Here is a 22,780-nt window from a genome sequence, read left to right as displayed (position 1 = left end):
CTATTACTACTACTAGAGTTCTGGAGGTATTATAGACCAGGACAATGTTACTAACTAACTATTACTACTACTAGAGTTCTGGAGGTATTATAGACCAGAACAATGTTACTAACTATTACTACTACTAGAGTTGTGGAGGTATTATAGACCAGGACAATGTTACTAACTATTACTACTACTAGAGTTCTGGAGGTATTATAGACCAGGACAATGTTACTAACTAACTATTACTACTACTAGAGTTCTGGAGGTATTAAACACAGGGACAATGTTACTAACTATTACTACTACTAGAGTTCTGGAGGTATTATAGACCAGGACAATGTTACTAACTATTACTACTACTAGAGATCTGGAGGTATTATAGACCAGGACAATGTTACTAACTATTACTACTACTAGAGTTCTGGAGGTATTATAGACCAGGACAATGTTACTAACTAACTATTACTACTACTAGAGTTCTGGAGGTATTATAGACCAGGACAATGTTACTAACTAACTATTACTACTACTAGAGTTCTGGAGGTATTATAGACCAGGACAATGTTACTAACTAACTATTACTACTACTAGAGTTCTGGAGGTATTATAGACCAGGACAATGTTACTAACTATTACTACTACTAGAGTTCTGGAGGTATTATAGACCAGGACAATGTTACTAACTATTACTACTACTAGAGATCTGGAGGTATTATAGACCAGGACAATGTTACTAACTATTACTACTACTAGAGTTCTGGAGGTATTATAGACCAGGACAATGTTACTAACTATTACTACTACTAGAGTTCTGGAGGTATTATAGACCAGGATAATGTTACTAACTATTACTACTACTAGAGTTCTGGAGGTATTATAGACCAGGACAATGTTACTAACTAACTATTACTACTACTAGAGTTCTGGAGGTATTATAGACCAGGACAATGTTACTAACTATTACTACTACTAGAGTTCTGGAGGTATTATAGACCAGGACAATGTTACTAACTAACTATTACTACTACTAGAGTTCTGGAGGTATTATAGACCAGGACAATGTTACTAACTAACTATTACTACTACTAGAGTTCTGGAGATATTATAGACCAGAACAATGTTACTAACTATTACTACTACTAGAGTTATGGAGGTATTATAGACCAGGACAATGTTACTAACTATTACTACTACTAGAGTTCTGGAGGCATTATAGACCAGGACAATGTTACTAACTATTACTACTACTAGAGTTCTGGAGGTATTATAGACCAGGACAATGTTACTAACTATTACTACTACTAGAGTTCTGGAGGTATTATAGACCAGGACAATGTTACTAACTATTACTACTACTAGAGTTCTGGAGGTATTATAGACAGGGACAATGTTACTAACTATTACTACTACTAGAGTTCTGGAGGTATTATAGACCAGGACAATGTTACTAACTAACTATTACTACTACTAGAGTTCTGGAGGTATTATAGACCAGGACAATGTTACTAACTATTACTACTACTAGAGTTCTGGAGGCATTATAGACCAGGACAATGTTACTAACTAACTATTACTACTACTAGAGTTCTGGAGGTATTATAGACCAGGACAATGTTACTAACTAACTATTACTACTACTAGAGTTCTGGAGGTATTATAGACCAGGACAATGTTACTAACTAACTATTACTACTACTAGAGTTCTGGAGGTATTAAACACAGGGACAATGTTACTAACTATTACTACTACTAGAGTTCTGGAGGTATTATAGACCAGGACAATGTTACTAACTATTACTACTACTAGAGTTCTGGAGGTATTAAACACAGGGACAATGTTACTAACTATTACTACTACTAGAGTTCTGGAGGTATTATAGACCAGGACAATGTTACTAACTAACTATTACTACTACTAGAGTTCTGGAGGTATTATAGACCAGGACAATGTTACTAACTAACTATTACTACTACTAGAGTTCTGGAGGTATTATAGACCAGAACAATGTTACTAACTATTACTACTACTAGAGTTCTGGAGGTATTATAGACCAGGACAATGTTACTAACTAACTATTACTACTACTAGAGTTCTGGAGGTTTATAGACCAGGACAATGTTACTAACTATTACTACTACTAGAGTTCTGGAGATATTATAGACCAGGACAATGTTACTAACTATTACTACTACTAGAGTTCTGGAGGTATTATAGACCAGGACAATGTTACTAACTAACTATTACTACTACTAGAGTTCTGGAGGTATTATAGACCAGGACCATGTTACTAACTATTACTACTACTAGAGTTCTGGAGATATTATAGACCAGGACAATGTTACTAACTATTACTACTACTAGAGTTCTGGAGGTATTATAGACCAGGACAATGTTACTAACTAACTATTACTATTACTAGAGTTCTGGAGGTATTATAGACCAGGACAATGTTACTAACTATTACTACTACTAGAGTTCTGGAGGTATTATAGACCAGGACAATGTTACTAAATATTACTACTACTAGAGTTCTGGAGGTATTAAACACAGGGACAATGTTACTAACTAACTATTACTACTACTAGAGTTCTGGAGGTATTATAGACCAGGACAATGTTACTAACTAACTATTACTACTACTAGAGTTCTGGAGGTATTATAGACCAGGACAATGTTACTAACTAACTATTACTACTACTAGAGTTCTGGAGGTATTATAGACCAGGACAATGTTACTAACTATTACTACTACTAGAGTTGTGGAGGTATTATAGACCAGGACAATGTTACTAACTAACTATTACTACTACTAGAGTTCTGGAGGTATTATAGACCAGGACAATGTTACTAACTATTACTACTACTAGAGTTCTGGAGGTATTAAACACAGGGACAATGTTACTAACTATTACTACTACTAGAGTTCTGGAGGTATTATAGACCAGGACAATGTTACTAACTAACTATTACTACTACTAGAGTTCTGGAGGTATTATAGACCAGGACAATGTTACTAACTAACTATTACTACTACTAGAGTTCTGGAGGTATTATAGACCAGGACAATGTTACTAACTATTACTACTACTAGAGTTCTGGAGGTATTATAGACCAGAACAATGTTACTAACTATTACTACTACTAGAGTTCTGGAGGTATTATAGACCAGGACAATGTTACTAACTATTACTACTACTAGAGTTCTGGAGGTATTATAGACCAGGACCATGTTACTAACTATTACTACTACTAGAGTTCTGGAGGTATTATAGACCAGGACAATGTTACTAACTAACTATTACTACTACTAGAGTTCTGGAGGTATTATAGACCAGGACAATGTTACTAACTATTACTACTACTAGAGATCTGGAGGTATTATAGACCAGTACAATGTTACTAACTAACTATTACTACTACTAGAGTTCTGGAGGTTTATAGACCAGGACAATGTTACTAACTATTACTACTACTAGAGTTCTGGAGGTATTATAGACCAGGACAATGTTACTAACTATTACTACTACTAGAGTTGTGGAGGTATTATAGACCAGGACAATGTTACTAACTAACTATTACTACTACTAGAGTTCTGGAGGTATTATAGACCAGGACAATGTTACTAACTAACTATTACTACTACTAGAGTTCTGGAGGTATTATAGACCAGGACAATGTTACTAACTAACTATTACTACTACTAGAGTTCTGGAGGTATTAAAGACAGGGACAATGTTACTAACTATTACTACTACTAGAGTTCTGGAGGTATTATAGACCAGGACAATGTTACTAACTAACTATTACTACTACTCGAGTTCTGGAGGTATTATAGACCAGGACAATGTTACTAACTAACTATTACTACTACTAGAGTTCTGGAGGTATTAAAGACAGGGACAATGTTACTAACTATTACTACTACTAGAGTTCTGGAGGTATTATAGACCAGGACAATGTTACTAACTATTACTACTACTAGAGTTCTGGAGGTATTATAGACCAGGACAATGTTACTAACTATTACTACTACTAGAGTTCTGGAGGTATTAAACACAGGGACAATGTTACTAACTATTACTACTACTAGAGTTCTGGAGATATTATAGACCAGGACAATGTTACTAACTAACTATTACTACTACTAGAGTTCTGGAGGTATTATAGACCAGGACAATGTTACTAACTAACTATTACTACTACTAGAGTTCTGGAGGTATTAAAGACAGGGACAATGTTACTAACTATTACTACTACTAGAGTTCTGGAGGTATTATAGACCAGGACAATGTTACTAACTAACTATTACTACTACTAGAGTTCTGGAGGTATTATAGACCAGGACAATGTTACTAACTAACTATTACTACTACTAGAGTTCTGGAGGTATTAAAGACAGGGACAATGTTACTAACTATTACTACTACTAGAGTTCTGGAGGTATTATAGACCAGGACAATGTTACTAACTATTACTACTACTAGAGTTCTGGAGGTATTATAGACCAGGACAATGTTACTAACTATTACTACTACTAGAGTTCTGGAGGTATTATAGACCAGGACAATGTTACTAACTAACTATTACTACTACTAGAGTTCTGGAGGTATTATAGACCAGGACAATGTTACTAACTAACTATTACTACTACTAGAGTTCTGGAGGTATTATAGACCAGGACAATGTTACTAACTAACTATTACTACTACTAGAGTTCTGGAGGTATTATAGACCAGGACAATGTTACTAACTATTACTACTACTAGAGTTCTGGAGGTATTATAGACCAGGACAATGTTACTAACTAACTATTACTACTACTAGAGTTCTGGAGGTATTATAGACCAGGACAATGTTACTAACTATTACTACTACTAGAGTTCTGGAGGTATTAAACACAGGGACAATGTTACTAACTAACTATTACTACTACTAGAGTTCTGGAGGTATTATAGACCAGGACAATGTTACTAACTAACTATTACTACTACTAGAGTTGTGGAGGTATTATAGACCAGGACAATGTTACTAACTATTACTACTACTAGAGTTCTGGAGGTATTAAACACAGGGACAATGTTACTAACTATTACTACTACTAGAGTTCTGGAGGTATTATAGACCAGGACAATGTTACTAACTATTACTACTACTAGAGTTCTGGAGGTATTATAGACCAGGACAATGTTACTAACTAACTATTACTACTACTAGAGATCTGGAGGTATTATAGACCAGGACAATGTTACTAACTATTACTACTACTAGAGTTCTGGAGGTATTATAGACCAGGACAATGTTACTAACTATTACTACTACTAGAGATCTGGAGGTATTATAGACCAGGACAATGTTACTAACTATTACTATTACTAGAGTTCTGGAGGTATTATAGACCAGGACAATGTTACTAACTATTACTACTACTAGAGTTCTGGAGGTATTATAGACCAGGATAATGTTACTAACTATTACTACTACTAGAGTTCTGGAGGTATTATAGACCAGGACAATGTTACTAACTAACTATTACTACTACTAGAGTTCTGGAGGTATTATAGACCAGGACAATGTTACTAACTATTACTACTACTAGAGTTCTGGAGGTATTATAGACCAGGACAATGTTACTAACTAACTATTACTACTACTAGAGTTCTGGAGGTATTATAGACCAGGACAATGTTACTAACTAACTATTACTACTACTAGAGTTCTGGAGATATTATAGACCAGAACAATGTTACTAACTATTACTACTACTAGAGTTATGGAGGTATTATAGACCAGGACAATGTTACTAACTATTACTACTACTAGAGTTCTGGAGGCATTATAGACCAGGACAATGTTACTAACTATTACTACTACTAGAGTTCTGGAGGTATTATAGACCAGGACAATGTTACTAACTATTACTACTACTAGAGTTCTGGAGGTATTATAGACCAGGACAATGTTACTAACTATTACTACTACTAGAGTTCTGGAGGTATTATAGACAGGGACAATGTTACTAACTATTACTACTACTAGAGTTCTGGAGGTATTATAGACCAGGACAATGTTACTAACTAACTATTACTACTACTAGAGTTCTGGAGGTATTATAGACCAGGACAATGTTACTAACTATTACTACTACTAGAGTTCTGGAGGCATTATAGACCAGGACAATGTTACTAACTAACTATTACTACTACTAGAGTTCTGGAGGTATTATAGACCAGGACAATGTTACTAACTAACTATTACTACTACTAGAGTTCTGGAGGTATTATAGACCAGGACAATGTTACTAACTAACTATTACTACTACTAGAGTTCTGGAGGTATTAAACACAGGGACAATGTTACTAACTATTACTACTACTAGAGTTCTGGAGGTATTATAGACCAGGACAATGTTACTAACTATTACTACTACTAGAGTTCTGGAGGTATTAAACACAGGGACAATGTTACTAACTATTACTACTACTAGAGTTCTGGAGGTATTATAGACCAGGACAATGTTACTAACTAACTATTACTACTACTAGAGTTCTGGAGGTATTATAGACCAGGACAATGTTACTAACTAACTATTACTACTACTAGAGTTCTGGAGGTATTATAGACCAGAACAATGTTACTAACTATTACTACTACTAGAGTTCTGGAGGTATTATAGACCAGGACAATGTTACTAACTAACTATTACTACTACTAGAGTTCTGGAGGTTTATAGACCAGGACAATGTTACTAACTATTACTACTACTAGAGTTCTGGAGATATTATAGACCAGGACAATGTTACTAACTATTACTACTACTAGAGTTCTGGAGGTATTATAGACCAGGACAATGTTACTAACTAACTATTACTACTACTAGAGTTCTGGAGGTATTATAGACCAGGACCATGTTACTAACTATTACTACTACTAGAGTTCTGGAGATATTATAGACCAGGACAATGTTACTAACTATTACTACTACTAGAGTTCTGGAGGTATTATAGACCAGGACAATGTTACTAACTAACTATTACTATTACTAGAGTTCTGGAGGTATTATAGACCAGGACAATGTTACTAACTATTACTACTACTAGAGTTCTGGAGGTATTATAGACCAGGACAATGTTACTAACTATTACTACTACTAGAGTTCTGGAGGTATTAAACACAGGGACAATGTTACTAACTAACTATTACTACTACTAGAGTTCTGGAGGTATTATAGACCAGGACAATGTTACTAACTAACTATTACTACTACTAGAGTTCTGGAGGTATTATAGACCAGGACAATGTTACTAACTAACTATTACTACTACTAGAGTTCTGGAGGTATTATAGACCAGGACAATGTTACTAACTATTACTACTACTAGAGTTGTGGAGGTATTATAGACCAGGACAATGTTACTAACTAACTATTACTACTACTAGAGTTCTGGAGGTATTATAGACCAGGACAATGTTACTAACTATTACTACTACTAGAGTTCTGGAGGTATTAAACACAGGGACAATGTTACTAACTATTACTACTACTAGAGTTCTGGAGGTATTATAGACCAGGACAATGTTACTAACTAACTATTACTACTACTAGAGTTCTGGAGGTATTATAGACCAGGACAATGTTACTAACTAACTATTACTACTACTAGAGTTCTGGAGGTATTATAGACCAGGACAATGTTACTAACTATTACTACTACTAGAGTTCTGGAGGTATTATAGACCAGAACAATGTTACTAACTATTACTACTACTAGAGTTCTGGAGGTATTATAGACCAGGACAATGTTACTAACTATTACTACTACTAGAGTTCTGGAGGTATTATAGACCAGGACCATGTTACTAACTATTACTACTACTAGAGTTCTGGAGGTATTATAGACCAGGACAATGTTACTAACTAACTATTACTACTACTAGAGTTCTGGAGGTATTATAGACCAGGACAATGTTACTAACTATTACTACTACTAGAGATCTGGAGGTATTATAGACCAGTACAATGTTACTAACTAACTATTACTACTACTAGAGTTCTGGAGGTTTATAGACCAGGACAATGTTACTAACTATTACTACTACTAGAGTTCTGGAGGTATTATAGACCAGGACAATGTTACTAACTATTACTACTACTAGAGTTGTGGAGGTATTATAGACCAGGACAATGTTACTAACTAACTATTACTACTACTAGAGTTCTGGAGGTATTATAGACCAGGACAATGTTACTAACTAACTATTACTACTACTAGAGTTCTGGAGGTATTATAGACCAGGACAATGTTACTAACTAACTATTACTACTACTAGAGTTCTGGAGGTATTAAAGACAGGGACAATGTTACTAACTATTACTACTACTAGAGTTCTGGAGGTATTATAGACCAGGACAATGTTACTAACTAACTATTACTACTACTAGAGTTCTGGAGGTATTATAGACCAGGACAATGTTACTAACTAACTATTACTACTACTAGAGTTCTGGAGGTATTATAGACCAGGACAATGTTACTAACTATTACTACTACTAGAGTTCTGGAGGTATTATAGACCAGGACAATGTTACTAACTAACTATTACTACTACTAGAGTTCTGGAGGTATTATAGACCAGGACAATGTTACTAACTATTACTACTACTAGAGTTCTGGAGGTATTAAACACAGGGACAATGTTACTAACTAACTATTACTACTACTAGAGTTCTGGAGGTATTATAGACCAGGACAATGTTACCAACTAACTATTACTACTACTAGAGTTCTGGAGGTATTATAGACCAGGACAATGTTACTAACTAACTATTACTACTACTAGAGTTCTGGAGGTATTATAGACCAGGACAATGTTACTAACTAACTATTACTACTACTAGAGTTCTGGAGGTATTAAAGACAGGGACAATGTTACTAACTATTACTACTACTAGAGTTCTGGAGGTATTATAGACCAGGACAATGTTACTAACTAACTATTACTACTACTAGAGTTCTGGAGGTATTATAGACCAGGACAATGTTACTAACTAACTATTACTACTACTAGAGTTCTGGAGGTATTAAAGACAGGGACAATGTTACTAACTATTACTACTACTAGAGTTCTGGAGGTATTATAGACCAGGACAATGTTACTAACTATTACTACTACTAGAGTTCTGGAGGTATTATAGACCAGGACAATGTTACTAACTAACTATTACTACTACTAGAGTTCTGGAGGTATTATAGACCAGGACAATGTTACTAACTAACTATTACTACTACTAGAGTTCTGGAGGTATTATAGACCAGGACAATGTTACTAACTAACTATTACTACTACTAGAGTTCTGGAGGTATTATAGACCAGGACAATGTTACTAACTATTACTACTACTAGAGTTCTGGAGGTATTATAGACCAGGACAATGTTACTAACTAACTATTACTACTACTAGAGTTCTGGAGGTATTATAGACCAGGACAATGTTACTAACTATTACTACTACTAGAGTTCTGGAGGTATTAAACACAGGGACAATGTTACTAACTAACTATTACTACTACTAGAGTTCTGGAGGTATTATAGACCAGGACAATGTTACCAACTAACTATTACTACTACTAGAGTTGTGGAGGTATTATAGACCAGGACAATGTTACTAACTATTACTACTACTAGAGTTCTGGAGGTATTAAACACAGGGACAATGTTACTAACTATTACTACTACTAGAGTTCTGGAGGTATTATAGACCAGGACAATGTTACTAACTATTACTACTACTAGAGTTCTGGAGGTATTATAGACCAGGACAATGTTACTAACTAACTATTACTACTACTAGAGATCTGGAGGTATTATAGACCAGGACAATGTTACTAACTATTACTACTACTAGAGTTGTGGAGGTATTATAGACCAGGACAATGTTACTAACTAACTATTACTACTACTAGAGATCTGGAGGTATTATAGACCAGGACAATGTTACTAACTATTACTACTACTAGAGTTCTGGAGGTATTATAGACCAGGACAATGTTACTAACTATTACTACTACTAGAGTTCTTGAGGTATTATAGACCAGGACAATGTTACTAACTATTACTACTACTAGAGTTCTGGAGGTATTATAGACCAGGACAATGTTACTAACTAACTATTACTACTACTAGAGTTCTGGAGGTATTATAGACCAGGACAATGTTACTAACTATTACTACTACTAGAGTTCTGGAGGTATTATAGACCAGGACAATGTTACTAACTATTACTACTACTAGAGATCTGGAGGTATTATAGACCAGAACAATGTTACTAACTATTACTGCTACTAGAGTTCTGGAGGTATTAAACACAGGGACAATGTTACTAACTAACTATTACTACTACTAGAGTTCTGGAGGTATTATAGACCAGGACAATGTTACTAACTAATACTACTACTAGAGTTCTGGAGGTATTATAGACCAGGACAATGTTACTAACTAATACTACTACTAGAGTTGTGGACACAAACATATGACAGAGACCGTCATAAACAGGTAACCATCTTTCATTCATTAATAAAAACTCAAACCTGTTGCATAAAAGGTCTGCTTTGTCAAGCTTCAGCTCTGTAAACGGGATTGTGATGGTCACAGTATAGAATATCTGAGAAAACGTATGTGTGTGTGTGTGTGTGTGTGTGTGTGTGTGTGTGTGTGTGTGTGTGTGTGTGTGTGTGCGTGTGTGTGTGTGTGTGTGTGTGCGTGTATGCATGCCCAGTGTGTGTGTGTATGCATGCTTAGTGTGTGTGTGTGTGTGTGTGTGTGTGTGTGTGTGTGTGTGTGTGTATGCATGCCCAGTGTGTGTGTGTGTGTGTGTGTGTGTGTGTGTGTGCATGCCCAGTGTGTGTGTGTGTGTGTACCTCAGTAACACAGTTGATGTGGCAGTATGCCAGCAGTTGTGTCTGTAGGGAGCAGAGCAGCTCGTGGGATGGGCCGGCTGACTGTGTGTGTGTGTGTGTGTGTGTGTGTGTGTGTGTGTGTGTGTGTGTGTGTGTGTGTGTGTGTGTGTGTGTGTGTGTGTGTGTGTGTGTGTGCGTACCTCAGTAACACAGTTGATGTGGCAGTATGCCAGCAGTTGTTTCTGTAGGGAGCAGAGCAGCTCGTGGAGATGGGCCGGCTGACTGCTGTCTGATGAAGACGTTCCCTGGAGCAGCTTGTCACTGTTCTTCTCTAGTTCCCCAAACGCTTGGTCCTGCACACACACACACACACACACACACACACAATGAATATCCAGGCAACAAGAGAGAGAAGCACAGATCTGCTACTTAATAACACCCAGGAGATAAACGAGCAGGGTAACAGCCACATCTACCACCCAGGAGATAAACTAGATAAACTAACAGCTACATCTACCACCCAGGAGATAAACTAGATAAACTAACAGCTACATCTACCACCAAGGAGATAAATGAGCAGGGTAACAGCTACATCTACCACCCAGGAGATAAACGAGCAGGGTAACAGCCACATCTACCACCCAGGAGATAAACTAGCAGGGTAACAGCTACATCTACCACCCAGGAGATAAACGAGCAGGGTAACAGCCACATCTACCACCCAGGAGATAAACTAGATAAACTAACAGCTACATCTACCACCCAGGAGATAAACTAGATAAACTAACAGCTACATCTACCACCCAGGAGATAAACTAACAGCTACATCTACCACCCAGGAGATAAACTAGCAGAGTAACAGCTACATCTACCACCCAGGAGATAAACTAGTTAAACTAACAGCTACATCTACCACCCAGGAGATAAACTAGCAGGGTAACAGCCACATCTACCACCCAGGAGATAAACTAGATAAACTAACAGCTACATCTACCACCCAGGAGATAAACTAGCAGGGTAACAGCTACATCTACCACCCAGGAGATAAACTAGTTAAACTAACAGCTACATCTACCACCTAGGAGATAAACTAGCAGGGTAACAGCCACATCTACCACCCAGGAGATAAACTAGCAGGGTAACAGCCACATATATCACCCAGGAGAAAGACTCCCAGAGTAACAGCTACATCTACCACCCAGGAGAAAGACTAGCAGGGTAACAGCTACATCTACCACCCAGAAGAAAGACTAGCAGGGTAACAGCTACATCTACCACCCAGGAGAAAGACTCCCAGAGTAACAGCTACATCAGAAGTTAGATGAATTAGCAGAGTAACAGTCACATCAGAAGCAAGATGAATTAGCAGAGTAACAGTCACATCAGAAGCTAGATTAATTAGCAGAGTAACAGTCACATCAGAAGCTAGATGAATTAGCAGGGTAACAGCTACATCAGAAGCTAGATGAATTAGCAGAGTAACAGCTACATCAGAAGCTAGATGAATTAGCAGAGTAACAGTCACATCAGAAGCTAGATGAATTAGCAGGGTAACAGCTACATCAGAAGCTAGATGAATTAGCAGAGTAACAGCTACATCAGAAACTTGGATTGGAGTATCTGTCCATAGGACCACTTTAAGCCGTACACTCCACAGAGCTGGGCTTTACGGAAAAGTGGCCAGAAAAAAGCCATTGCTTAAAGAAAAAAATAAGAAAACACGATTTGGTGTTCGCCAAAAGGCATTTGGAAGACTCCCCAAAAATATGGAAGAAGGTACTCTGGTCAAATGAGACTAAAATGTAGCTTTTTGGCCATCAAGGAAAGCGCTATGTCTGGTGCAAACCCAACACCTCTCATCACCCCGAGAACGCCATCCCCACAATGTCTTGGAATGGCCCTGTCAAAGCCCAGAACTCAATCCAATTGAGAATCTGTGGTATGACTTAAAGATTGCTGTACATCAGCGGAACCCATCCGACTTGAACGAGCTGGGTCAGTTTTGCCTTGAAGAATGGGCAAACATCCCAGTGGCTAGATGTGCCAAGCTTATAGAGACATAACCCAAGAGACTTACAGCTTTAATTGCTGAAAAAGGTGGCTCTACAAAATATTGGCATTGGGGGGGTGAATAGTTAAGCACGCTCAAGTTTTCTGTTTTTCTGTCTTATTTCTGGTTTGTTTCACAAAAAATATTCAGTATTTTCAAAGTGGTAGGCATGTTGTGTAAATCAAATGATACAACCCCCCCCCAAAATCTATTTTAATTCCAGGTTGTAAGGCAACAAAATAGGAAAGATGCCAAGGGGGGTGAATACTTTTGCAAGCCACTGTAAGACAGAATGATCTGGAACAACTAGGCTGCCTCTCTCCTCACCGTGTAGAAGCCCAGGTTTCTGAGCAGGGTCTTCATTAGGATCTCAGCCAGGTGTGTGTCAGGGTTGGTGCCGGGGGCTCCGTAAGAGGGGTCCAGGCCGCAGGAGGAGGCCAGGGCCTCGGGGGCCTCGGGGGGACAGCTGAACCCCAGGAGGGATGCTACGTGGGTGTGGTCCTGGAGCGAAGTCAGAATGATGTCCAGTTGCATCCTCTGGAAAACACAGGGTCAAGGGTCAGAGGTTAGAGGTCAGGGGTCAGAGGCAGGGACAGGACGCAGCTGAAGAGAGATACACAGAAGTCAGCTATCGATCGATCGATGGAAGCATTTTGACTTGGGAACGTTTGGAGAAGCTTTTCCCAAACCTGCACTTCGTAATATTTTGACATTTCTTTGTACATTTTAATCCAGAAAGATGATGCTGATTCATGAGTTTGACAGGCTGAGAAAAGCTTCCTGCCCGTCTGTCCCGACCCGACTCCCGACACGTTCATCACTATGAGACGGCTGGAGATTCAATTTGAATATTGAAACAATGTTGCAAATGTCAGAGTGACAGACGGAAAGGTTTATACAAATCTCCGCTGTTGAAAACGAAATGTGAGACTATGTCTAGATGCTTTTTATAGCGGAGATCAGGTTTATAAATTGCCTGGCTGGGCTGACGAGACAGTGGATTGCGAAGTCAGATGGAACAGAGTAAATATGCATTTTAACATCATAGATTTATCCGGGGGCAACTTGTGGAATAGACACCGGCTGGAATGCGGTTTTAACCAAATCAGCATTCAGGATTAGACCCACCTGTTATATAAAATAGCAATAAGGCACCTTGGGAGTTTGTGGTATATGGTCAATATACCACGGCTAAGGGCTGTGTCCAGGCACTCCGTGTTGCGTCATGGCTAAGAACAGCCCATAGCCGTGCTATATTGACCATATACCACACTCCCTCGGGCCTTATTGCTTAAATAGAACTAGGGCCTTATTGACTAAATAGAACTAGGGCATTATTGACTAAATAGAACTAGGGCCTTATTGACTAAATAGAACTAGGGCCTTATTGACTAAATAGAACTAGGGCCTTATTGACTAAATAGAACTAGGGCCTTATTGACTAAATAGAACTAGGGCCTTATTGATATAGTCACAGGTAAATGGCGTTGTTCAGACCAACGTGCAATACATCTATGTACTATACCTGTCCTTTGGACAGACTCTCCCATCTGTCAGGTCCCTGGGGCAGCAGGGAGTGGAGAAGCTCCATCCTCTCTCTCAGAGGAGGTAACAGCATAGTGGCCCCCACAGACAGAGTCTCAATCACAGCCTAGAGAAAACACAGAGATGGGTCAACACAACAGAGACACAGTGGTAGAGCCTGACAACACAGAGACACAGGGTTAGAGCCTGACAACACAGAGACACAGTGCTAGAGCCTGACAACACAGAGACACAGTGCTAGAGCCTGACAACACAGAGACACAGTGTTAGAGCCCGACAACACAGAGACACAGTGTTAGAACCCGACAACACAGTGCTAGAGCCTGACAACACAGAGACACAGGGTTAGAGCCTGACAACACAGAGACACAGTGTTAGAGCCTGACAACACAGAGACACAGGGTTAGAGCCTGACAACACAGAGACACAGGGTTAGAGCCTGACAACACAGAGACACAGTGTTAGAGCCTGACAACACAGAGACACAGGGTTAGAGCCTGACAACACAGAGACACAGGGTTAGAGCCTGACAACACAGAGACACAGTGTTAGAGTCCGACAACACAGAGACATAGGGTTAGAGCCTGACAGCACAGAGACACAGGGTTAGAGCCTGACAACACAGCACAGAGACACAGTGCTAGAGCCTGACAACACAACACAGTGTTAAAGCCTGACAACACAGAGACAGTGTTGAAGTCTGACAACACAGAGACACAGTGTTAGAGCCTGACAACACAACACAGAGTTAAAGTCTGACAACACAGAGACACAGTGTTAGAGCCCGACAACACAGAGACACAGTGTTAGAGCCCGACAACACAGAGACACAGTGGTTGAGCCCGACAACACGGAGATACAGTGTTAGAGCCCGATAACACAGAGACACAATGTTAGATCCTGACAACACAGAGACACAGTGCTAGAGCCCGACAACACAACACAGTGTTAGAGCCTGACAACACAACACAGTGTTAGAGCCCGACAACACAACACAGTGTTAGAGCCTGACAACACAACACAGTGTTAGAACCCGACAACACAGTGTCAGAGCCCGACAACACAGAGACAGAGTGCTAGAGCCTGACAACACAGAGACACAGTGCTAGAGCCTGACAACACAGAGACACAGGGTTAGAGCCTGACAACACAGAGACAAAGTGCTAAAGCCTGACAACACAGACACCATTAGAGCCCGACAACACAGAGACACAGGGTTAGAGCCTGACAACACAGAGACACAGTGTTAGAGCCCGACAACACAACACAGTGTTAGAGCCCGACAACACAACACAGTGTTAGAGCCCGACAACACAACACAGTGTCAGAGCCCGACAACACAACACAGTGTCAGAGCCCGAAAACACAGAGACAGAGTGCTAGAGCCTGACAACACAGAGACACAGTGTTAGAGCCCGACAACACAGAGACACAGTGTTAGAGCCCGACAACACAGAGACAAAGTGTTAGAGCCCGACAACACAGAGACACAGTGTTAGAGCCCGACAACACAACACTGTGCTAGAGCCTGACAACACAACACAGTGTTAGCGTCTCAAACACAGCCTGATTACACAGAGATGTCCCACAAACTCAGTTTTTCGTACCACAGGCCCCCAACAGACAGTGTTTCAAACACAGTCTGGCATAAACAACAACAGCACCACAGAATGAGAGGAGATAACAGCTTGACTATCGATCTCAATCCCAGCCTGACAACCAAAACACACAATGAGAGGAGACAACAGCTTGACTATCGATCTCAATCCCAGCCTGACAACCAAAACACACAATGAGAAGAGACAACAGCTTGACTATCCATCTCAATCCCAGCCTGACAACCAAAACACACAATGAGGAGACAACAGCTTGACTATCGATCTCAATCCCAGCCTGACAACCAAAACACACAATGAGAAGAGACAACAGCTTGACTATCGATCTCAATCCCAGCTTGACAACCAAAACACACAATGAGAAGAGACAACAGCTTGACTATCGATCTCAATCCCAGCCTGACAACCAAAACACACAATGAGAAGAGACAACAGCTTGACTATCGATCTCAATCCCAGCTTGACAACCAAAACACACAATGAGAAGAGACAACAGCTTGACTATCGATCTCAATCCCAGCCTGACAACCAAAACACACAATGAGAGGAGACAACAGCTTGACTATCGATCTCAATCCCAGCCTGACAACCAAAACACACAATGAGAAGAGACAACAGCTTGACTATCCATCTCAATCCCAGCCTGACAACCAAAACACACAATGAGAAGAGACAACAGCTTGACTATCCATCTCAATCCCAGCCTGACAACCAAAACACACAATGAGAAGAGATAACAGCTTGACTATCCATCTCAATCCCAGCCTGACAACCAAAACACACAATGAGAGGAGACAACAGCTTGACTATCCATCTCAATCCCAGCCTGACAACCAAAACACACAATGAGAGGAGACAACAGCTTGACTATCCATCTCAATCCCAGCCTGACAACCAAAACACACAATGAGAAGAGACAACAGCTTGACTATCCATCTCAATCCCAGCCTGACAACCAAAACACACAATGAGAGGAGACAACAGCTTGACTATCCATCTCAATCCCAGCCTGACAACCAAAACACACAATGAGAAGAGACAACAGCTTGACTATCGATCTCAATCCCAGCCTGACAACCAAAACACACAATGAGAGGAGACAACAGCTTGACTATCGATCTCAATCCCAGCCTGACAACCAAAACACAAAATGAGAAGAGACAACAGCTTGACTATCGATCTCAATCCCAGCCTGACAACCAAAACACAAAATGAGAAGAGACAACAGCTTGACTATCGATCTCAATCCCAGCCTGACAACCAAAACACAAAATGAGAAGAGACAACAGCTTGACTATCGATCTCAATCCCAGCCTGACAACCAAAACACACAATGAGAAGAGACAACAGCTTGACTATCGATCTCAATCCCAGCCTGACAACCAAAACACAGCGACACTGGGTTTGGCTCAGGGACAAAACCCCAACGGGTCAGGGACCTGGCAAATAGTCAAGTTCAGACCAGTTAGTCAACAGATTGTGCCTTGTTGCTTCACATATCCAGAGTCCATATTGTCATCTCTAGCCTGAAAGGTAATGTTGTCCAGTAAGTAGAGATGTAGTGTTTTGAGGGTTTATAGTTAAATCTATATTGTTGCCATTCGGACTGTATACAGACACCCTTCAAAGGAACAGCTGATCTAGTGGTTACTGTGTGAGCCGGTGTTCACCTCTTGGATCTCATCAGGAACAGAGGAATCCATCAGTCTGAAGAGAAGGTTCCGGAGGGGGCGGGCCTGTCGCCCTAGGATACTGGTGGCCACTCCCCCGGCCAGAGCCAAAGCCAGGTGATTGGACAGCAGTCGAAGGCAGAGTTTCAGGAAGTTGTGATGCTCCCTGTATATGAAGTGGTACGTCAGAGTGTTATGATACTGTCTTGATAAGACAGAAGACGAAGCCCAGCAGAAAGGCAATGCAATGGTTTTCATTGATTGTAGCATCAGTAAAATGCTACAGAATGTACAGTTGAAGTCGGAAATGTACATACACCTTAGCCAAATACATTTAAACATTTCACAATTCCTGACATTTAATCCTAGTAAAAAAATCCCTGTTTAAGGTCAGTTAGGATCACCACTATATTTTCAGAATGTGAAATGTCAGAATAATAGTAGAGAGAATGATTTATTTCAGCTTTTATTTCTTTCATCACATTCCCAGTGGGTCAGAAGTTTACATACACTCAAACCTTATTGTGTTTTCGTGGTCTTACGGGACCGTTAATGCCTCAGATGAATAGTCAGCGTGGTGGAGGCTACTGTCATTTCACGTCTTCAGGACGGAATGTTTAGAATGAATGGAACCCCATTAAACACATTGTATCTATGAGCTGGACAAGGTTCCAATGATTTCATTCCTGTCTTTACAGTGAGCGGTGCTGTAGGGTTCCCTGAGGTGCCTGCAGTACCAGTACCTACCTGGAGGAGGGGAAGGGGAGGGGTGGCACCTCGCTGTTGATGCCATCACAGTAGCGCTCTAGGAAGGAACGCAGGTGAGAGAAGGTGCTTTCTTCCAGGTCCACACAGTAGGGTCTGTGCCACGCTACCACCTGTCTGTCGACCAATTAAAACGCAACAATATTATCATCTCATAGGGTCTGTGTGTGTGTGTGTGTGTGTGTGTGTGTGTGTGTGTGTGTGTGTGTGTGTGAACAGTTTGTGTGTGTGTGTACAGTAGGAACAGTCCCCACTGACCCCCTGCAGGTCTGAAGTCCAGGGTTGTGGTGCAGCAGACTCAGCGTTCCACATAGAAGCATCATGGATAGAGATGGGACTGGGATGGGGGGGTGGCACTGGGATGGGACTGGGATGGGGGGGTGGGACTGGGATGGGACTGGGATGGGGGGGTGGGACTGGAATGGGGGGGGTTGGGACTGGGATGGGGGTGGGACTGGGATGGGGGTGGGACTGGGATGGGGGTTGGGACTGGGATGGGGGGGTGGGACTGGGATGGGGGGGTGGGACTGGGATGGGGGTGGGACTGGGATGGGGGGTGGGACTGGGATGGGGGTTGGGACTGGGATGGGGGGGTGGGACTGGGATGGGGGGGTGGGACTGGGATGGGGGTGGGACTGGGATGGGGGTTGGGACTGGGATGGGGGGGTTGGGACTGGGATGGGGTGGTGGGACTGGGATGGGGGGGTTGGGACTGGGATGGGGGGTGGGACTGGGATGGGGTGTGGGACTGGTAGATGGGACTGGGATGGGACTGGGATGGGGGGTGGGACTGGGATGGGGGATGGCACTGGGATGGGGGGGTAGGACTGGGATGGGGGATGGGACTGGGATGGGGGGGTGGGACTGGGATTGGTAGATGGGACTGGGATGGGGGGGTGGGACTGGGATGGGGGTTGGGACTGGGATGGGACTGGAATGGGACTGGGATGGGGGTGGGACTGGGACTGGGTTGGGACTGGGATGGGGGGTTAGGACTGGGATGGGGGGTGGGACTGGGATGGGGGGGTTGGGACTGGGATGGGGGGTGGGACTGGGATGGGACTGGAATGGGACTGGGATGGGGGTTGGGACTGGGACTGGGATGGGACTGGGATGGGGGGGTGGGACTGGGATGGGGGGATGGGGGTTGGTACTGGGATGGGACTGGGATGGGGGGTGGGACTGGGATGGGGGGATGGGGGTTGGTACTGGGATGGGACTGGGATGGGGGGTGGGACTGGGATGGGGGGTGGGACTGGGATGGGGGGATGGGACTGGGATGGGGGGGTGGGACTGGGATGGGGGGGTGGGACTGGGTTGGGGGGATGGGGATGAGACTGGGATTTGGGGGTGGGACTGGGATGGGGGGGTTGGGGGGGTGGGACTGGGATGGGGGTTGGTACTGGGATGGGACTGGGATGGGGGGTGGGACTGGGATGGGGGGATGGGGGTTGATACTGGGATGGGACTGGGATGGGGGGTGGGACTGGGATGGGACTGGGATGGGGGGTGGGACTGGGATGCGGGGATGGGACTGGGATGGGGGGGTGGGACTGGGTTGGGGGGATGGGGATGAGACTGGGATTTGGGGGTGGGACTGGGATGGGGGGGTTGGGGGGGGACTGGGATGGGGGCTTTGGGACAGGACTGGGATGGGGGGGTTGGGACTGGGATGGGGGGACTGGGATGGGGGCAGACCTCAGAAGACCATGGATCTGTACCTGTCCCTGGGCAGAGTGGTCCATGCCAGGCTGTGTGTTCAACATTATATATTTCTATACTGACCTGTCCCTGGGCATCATGTCTCTTCTGCATGCTATATTTCTATACTGACCTGTCCCTGGGCATCATGTCTCTTCTAAATGCTATATTTCTATACTGACCTGTCCCTGGGCATCATGTCTCTTCTAAATGCTATATTTCTATACTGACATGTCTCTGGGCATCGTGTCCCTTCTAAATGCTATATTTCTATACTGACATGTCTCTGGGCATCGTGTCTCTTCTAAATGCTATATTTCTATACTGACATGTCCCTGGGTATCGTCTCACTTCTAAATGCTATATTTCTATACTGACCTGTCCCTGGGCATCGTGTCTCTTCTAAATGCTATATTTCTATACTGACCTGTCCCTGGCTACAGTGTCTCTTCTACATGCTATATTTCTTTACTGACCTGTCCCTGGGCATCGTGTCTCTTCTAAATGCTATATTTCTATACTGACCTGTCCCTGGGCACCATGTCTCTTCTATATTTCTATACTGACCTGTCCCTGGGCACCGTGTCTTTTCTACATGCTATATTTCTATGCGTTCCGGTAGCAGGACCAACCTGTCCCTGGGCAGAGCGGTCCATGCCAGGCTGTGGGAGGTACCAGCTGAGATCTGTTGGATGACCACACCGTCCAGACCAACCACCTTCTTCGGCTTGGTGATGGGACCAGTAGAGTTACCCTGGCCACACTGACCCATGGAGTTGTTACCCCAAGCATACACCTCATTGTCTAGGTGGAGGAGAGACAGGGAGATGAGAGGAAAAATAGACATCAAGTTGATTTAATCATCCAATCACAGGAACATTTTGGGATGTTACGATGTAGTTTAAAATGTGGTGTGAGATTAAGAAGTGAGATGAAGAAATAAGATTAAGAAGTGAGACTAAGAAGTGAGATTAAGAAGTGAGATTAAGAAGTAAAACTAAGAAGTGAGATTAAGAAGTGAGATTAAAAAGTGAGATTAAGAAGTGAGATTAAGAAGTGAGATTAAGAAATAAGATTAAGAAGTGAGACTAAGAAGTGAGATGAAGAAGTGAGATTAAAAAGTGAGATTAAGAAATAAGATTAAGAAGTGAGACTAAGAAGTGAGATTAAGAAGTGAGATGAAGAAGTGAGATTAAAAAGTGAGATTAAGAAGTGAGATTAAGAAGTGAGATTAAAAAGTGAGATTAAGAAGTGAGATTAAGAAGTAAAACTAAGAAGTGAGATTAAGAAGTGAGATGAAGAAGTGAGATTAAAAAGTGAGATTAAGAAGTGAGATTAAGAAGTGAGATTAAAAAGTGAGATTAAGAAGTGAGATTAAGAAGTGAGATTAAGAAGTGAGATTAAAAAGTGAGATTAAGAAGTGAGATTAAGAAGTGAGATGAAGAAATTAGATTAAGAAATAAGATTAGTAACTGGTGAAATGTGTATGTGGTCATAAGAATCTCCCCTTTCAGAAACAAGAGCATATATGATTTATCCTGTTTGAACTTTACAGATAAACAAGAGAATCTCTAGTAAAACGGTTGAAGCAGGATAAGTCAATACTACCCCACATCTAGCTCTCTCCAGGTACTGTGTTGAACTTGTGGTTAGAGGCTGCTGTTTTACTGTGGGCTGGGCTGGTGGTTACTGCTGCTGCCTGGGCTGGGCTGACGCCGGTTAGAATCCAGCCCTCGTCTGTCTAGTAAACTATCCTCCTTATTGTTCTGTCTCTCTGTCTCTGTCCAATAAACTGGACAAATCCTTTCCTGTCTCTCTGTCTCTGTCCAATAAACTGGACAAATCCTTTACTGTCTCTCTGTCTCTGTCCAATAAACTGGACAAATCCTTTACTGTCTCTCTGTCTCTGTCCAATAAACTGGACAAATCCTTTACTGTCTCTCTGTCTCTGTCCAATAAACTGGACAAATCCTTTACTGTCTCTCTGTCTCTGTCCAATAAACTGGACAAATCATTTACTGTCTCTCTGTCTCTGTCCAATAAACTGGACAAATCCTTTACTGTCTCTCTGTCTCTGTCCAATAAACTGGACAAATCCTTTACTGTCTCTCTGTCTCTGTCCAATAAACTGGACAAATCCTTTACTGTCTCTCTGTCTCTGTCCAATAAACTGGACAAATCATTTACTGTCTCTCTGTCTCTGTCCAATAAACTGGACAAATCCTTTACTGTCTCTCTGTCTCTGTCCAATAAACTGGACAAATCCTTTACTGTCTCTCTGTCTCTGTCCAATAAACTGGACAAATCCTTTACTGTCTCTCTGTCTCTGTCCAATAAACTGGACAAATCCTTTACTGTCTCTCTGTCTCTGTCCAATAAACTGGACAAATCATTTACTGTCTCTCTGTCTCTGTCCAATAAACTGGACAAATCCTTTACTGTCTCTCTGTCTCTGTCCAATAAACTGGACAAATCCTTTACTGTCTCTCTGTCTCTGTCCAATAAACTGGACAAATCATTTACTGTCTCTCTGTCTCTGTCCAATAAACTGG

At 41.6% G+C, this 22,780-nt stretch overlaps 1 protein-coding gene across 1 annotated transcript in view; it reads right to left on the bottom strand.

The window, feature by feature from the left end:
• The window catches only part of LOC139411797 (probable E3 ubiquitin-protein ligase HERC1), a 287,754-nt gene that overhangs the window by 232,315 nt on the left and 32,659 nt on the right, over positions 1-22,780 (bottom strand). Inside the window, exons 11-16 of the mRNA XM_071158543.1 lie at positions 20,861-21,032; positions 18,510-18,644; positions 17,763-17,928; positions 14,457-14,582; positions 13,259-13,468; positions 11,082-11,234 (exon numbers count right to left, since the gene is read on the bottom strand). Of these exons, the coding sequence (XP_071014644.1) occupies positions 11,082-11,234; positions 13,259-13,468; positions 14,457-14,582; positions 17,763-17,928; positions 18,510-18,644; positions 20,861-21,032 (962 nt within the window). The remainder of the gene's footprint in view (positions 1-11,081; positions 11,235-13,258; positions 13,469-14,456; positions 14,583-17,762; positions 17,929-18,509; positions 18,645-20,860; positions 21,033-22,780) is intronic.

This window comes from Oncorhynchus clarkii, chromosome 6 (genome assembly GCF_045791955.1).
Source record: "Oncorhynchus clarkii lewisi isolate Uvic-CL-2024 chromosome 6, UVic_Ocla_1.0, whole genome shotgun sequence".
Classification (NCBI taxonomy): domain Eukaryota; kingdom Metazoa; phylum Chordata; class Actinopteri; order Salmoniformes; family Salmonidae; genus Oncorhynchus; species Oncorhynchus clarkii.
The sequence above is the reverse complement of the archived record's forward strand: the minus strand, read 5'-3'. Positions and strand labels throughout refer to the sequence as shown.